The sequence below is a fragment of the Calcarisporiella thermophila genome, assembly GCF_041956535.1.
Source record: "Calcarisporiella thermophila strain CBS 279.70 unplaced genomic scaffold VTP21scaffold_29, whole genome shotgun sequence".
Taxonomy (NCBI): Eukaryota; Fungi; Calcarisporiellomycota; class Calcarisporiellomycetes; order Calcarisporiellales; family Calcarisporiellaceae; genus Calcarisporiella; species Calcarisporiella thermophila.
Window position 1 is genome coordinate 92,708 of NW_027192219.1, and position 3,979 is coordinate 96,686.

The window sequence follows — 3,979 nt, forward strand, 5'->3', positions numbered from 1 at the left end:
GTGACAATGTAAAAAACTAAAAACCTTTTATGTTATTTTGAGATTATGTACTGTCTATAGATTTGGTAGTCATCGGTAGATCCAGAAAGCGCAATATCACGCAAGTCTGTAAAATATCCGTCTTGGACCAGTTCCTTATAACGTCTGCCATTAAATATATCCCCATAAGAATAACCAGGGGATACTTCTGTTGAACTATCATACTCTGAACGTTCCACATAACGCGAACGATATCTAATACCGTGCGAGCATTAGAGACAAATGAGAATGGAAGAAGTTCGACTCATTAAGTTGATACCTTAAGGCTTCAGAGCGCTCTGGATTGTTGTATTGCAAACGAAGCCGATGAATTAGGGGAAAGTGGGGATAGACCTTTCGTGCCCGCTTTGTCCGATTCGACACCTGGTCATATCGGGGCTCATTGCATAGTGGACAACTCTCAAGATGAGAGTACTCTCGGGTAAATGCAACACAGGACCTAACGCAACAATCAGTCAATACAGGCTTAATGTCCACATATGCTTGCAACATTTTCTTAATTCTGAATTGACTGATGCCACCTATGCCTAATAATTCGCATATATCTTCATATGCTTCGTCGCTTAGACTGTGTTTGATCTTTAATTTAAACAACTCAATAGCTTTAATAGTCTCTTCGTTCATCTTATCTACTTGAGACAAAATTTAGATTAACATGCTGTCCCAGAATTATAACTTGAGTTGCTTTGCATCTTACATAACTCTTCTACTTCTGATTCCTCTTCGGAGCTAATATCACTTGGATTTTCGTCATTCGACTCTGAAACTCTTTCGCTCTCTTCTTCGTATTGTGTAGAATCGGAAGATTCAGAACCAGCTCGATCTTCATGGTCCTCATCCATGAATTGATGGTGTCCAATATCATTACCTGTAGTATAATCAAATGGCTCTTCACTAGATCTGAAAAACATTTAGTTTTAGGATAGCTCGATCATCAATAAAGATGCTCCTTGTGATCAACCTGAAAATTTCTCGATCATTTGCTACTTCTGTATAACAGCCTTCCTCAGAGTGAGGCAAATTATAAATCAACTCTCGCAGTTGTCGCTCATGTCTCGATCGTGTTGAAATGCTTACCATTTTACCGTTGCATAAAGGGCAGAGACATTCGACTTGTTTTCGAGGCATTTATATGCTATAAACTTGGATTAAAATACGAATCAAGTGGAAAAAAGAATCGATAGTTGCTGACTGATTTTAATTCGATTTAATAGCCAATATTTTCAAAAATAGTAGCTCGAAGATCAAATTTGAAAATGAAAAAATCAACCTTTATAGTATGTCTTTTTAAGACTTGAATATACTGTAATCACAAATTATAAGTAACTTGGGTGGTCATGTTAGTTGAAATACCTCCTTTAAATCCACGCCTTTGATCAAATTAGATTGGAATCATTTAACCAGTGGTTGCAATCTAATTTCTTTGTTAGGAAAATGGCTGATCTGACTTGCTTGATACGTAAATAAGAAATCAATAACCGACTCAATATGGTTAATCGCAAACTCAAAATGCATCTTTCAAAAACAACAAACTATCAAAAAAGTAATAGTGAATAACTTTATTTTCTATGACATGATGGGTGAGAAGAATAACTTAGTCGTTTAAAACATCGAAATTATTTTTGCAATTTTTGCTAAAGAACAATTTGTCTCTTGCTCTAACCTTGATATCCCCACTTTCCATTTATTTTTCTTTATATATTTCCTTTATTTTTGCAGATGCCAACAGAGAAGCAAGATCTCTCCTCGGATTCGAACAAGAAAGAGTTCAATGATAAGCTAGTAAACTTATTAGCTAAAAAATTTACGCCAGAAATGGTGTTATCGCTTCTCTCTGAGTGCTTAGGACCAAGTCAACTACTTCCTGAGGAGGAAAACGTCAATATTGATGGTTATGTTGGCTACAGAGACAGTGATAGAAGTGCAAAGGAGTCTGCAAAGGAAGACCGATCAAAACGTATTTTAACTGATGCAAGTTCAAAAATGAATCGGGTAAAATACTTGCATTTCTGAAAAAGTTTCTACCAATTCACCTTACTATCCAATGAGTCGTCTTTCAATATTGAAAAGACTGGAGTGCAATGTATCAATAAGCCATTTCTTTCAGATAAAAAGAGCTACATAAACGTCGGTGAATATTTAGGACTTTCTTCAATAAAAGTAAGGAGATATCGCGTAAGTTCATCCATTTACTGGAGACTATTTGCATTGCTGAATATAAGCTACCATCCTTGTTGGTGTTCTATTTCAGTACAGGTTACGCAGTAAAATGGAAAATGCTAAACTTGATTTTAGTAAGTCATTCAAATCTCAGGATCCTTTGACAATCAAAAGAGTTATTCGAAAGGTAAACTGTAGCAATTGTATTTGATTATTTCATTACAATTTCAATCATAAAACTGTAAAATAGTTTAAAGAGGATCATAAGGATTTTCCAGCAACTCGATCAGATTGGGCGATACAAGAGTGGATAAAGCAAATCTTTCATAATAAAAGTAAGGGAATATTTTACTAATGAAGAAAGTATAAAGTGTTCGGAAAGTATTGTAATTTAATTATCTATGCTAGGATCATACCAGTCGGAAAGAATAAAGGAATACCGCATTGAACCAGAGCTCAATAATGATGAAAATTCACTCCCAATCGAAATAGAAAAGAGGGCTGTGGACTCGGATTCCACGAATATTTTCAGGAAAATTAAGCTTAAAGGCGGTATAGCCATATATTTTTCTTATAATTTATATCCTCAATAATAGTTACAGTAATTGCTTTTTCTTTTGTATTAGGTATATGTACTGAGGGGTATCCACTACGTTCCAGAATGACTAAAGGAGAAGAAGTAGAAGATTCGGCAGGTACAAAAGAAAAAGATGGTATGCAGAAGGATCCGGTTGCAACAACTGATGCGCGCACAGGAAAAAGGAAAGCCAAAGGAATCAGCTCCATGGAAGAATTGGGCAACGAGGTAGGCAGGGTCAAGAGGATTACACGAACCTACAGAAAAACGAGAGCCCGAAATAGTCGAACCACCAGGCAAAACAGGGCATAATTTGTAAATGCTAACGCAGCATTAAAAAGTATTTTTAAATATTAATTGAATAAATAATTCTATACATTATTGGCTTAATATCGTTTATAAACCTGGTGTAATTGAGCAACAATTACCTTCCATATAAGTGATAGTCAACTTAGGGAATTGCTCACTTTCCGTATGTTTGTTTTACGTCATTTTCCTGCATGTGTTTCCGAGTTTATTCCTTACCCCGACTTCCTACTGGGAATACATTATTTAACCTATTCCATCTCTTGAGTTTTCGTTAAATTTATACCCCCAGTATTTAAATAATGTCTAGCTATTTTGTATTTTTTATATAATATTGTTAAAACTAAAATATAAAACATAATTGAATGAAATATCTGATTCAAATTTCGAAAAATTTCACTAAAATGGGCGATTAATTATTGAGAAATGAATATATGTGATTTGACCTATCTATTGGCTCATTTTTTGCCATTTCAATCTCTTTGTCGTCGCGATAAGTCATTCTGCGTATGCTAACGGGAATGACCAGGAGCCGAGAGTCGACTATTTTCTCCACCTCGCTCAAAAATCTGAGTGTAAAGGCAAATGAACGGTAATTGCATATAAGCAAATAACTTGGAGTTCCAGGTTTCTTTTTGATGGGTGTTAGAGAAATGGACCCTCCCACTGCGATATTTGAGTTTCTTAGAGAGATATAGAGGTTAAGGTGTCTTGGAGGAGGGTCTTTAAACCATCCTCGTACTTTCGACTCCATTGCCATAATGTTGGAGCTTATTTCACGTGATGTTTCTACCTGCCGGTTCTTAACTTGTATGGCAATACAAGAAAAGTCACCTGTGGGTAGGCGGACGGGAATAACGAGGTCAACCGCTTTATACCCGTGTCGCAGGGTGATAA

The 3,979-nt window shown here is 35.9% G+C and overlaps 1 protein-coding gene across 1 annotated transcript; it reads right to left on the minus strand.

Annotated features, from left to right (window-relative positions):
• Positions 1-32: 32 nt before the first annotated feature.
• On the minus strand, positions 33-950 carry VTP21DRAFT_6771 (uncharacterized protein; the record flags this gene model as incomplete). Its single annotated transcript, XM_069397438.1, has 3 exons — positions 33-234; positions 299-671; positions 737-950. 3 exons carry the CDS (start codon positions 948-950, stop codon positions 33-35), a joined length of 789 nt encoding a protein of 262 aa, XP_069246587.1.
• Between the last annotated feature and the right edge of the window lie 3,029 nt (positions 951-3,979).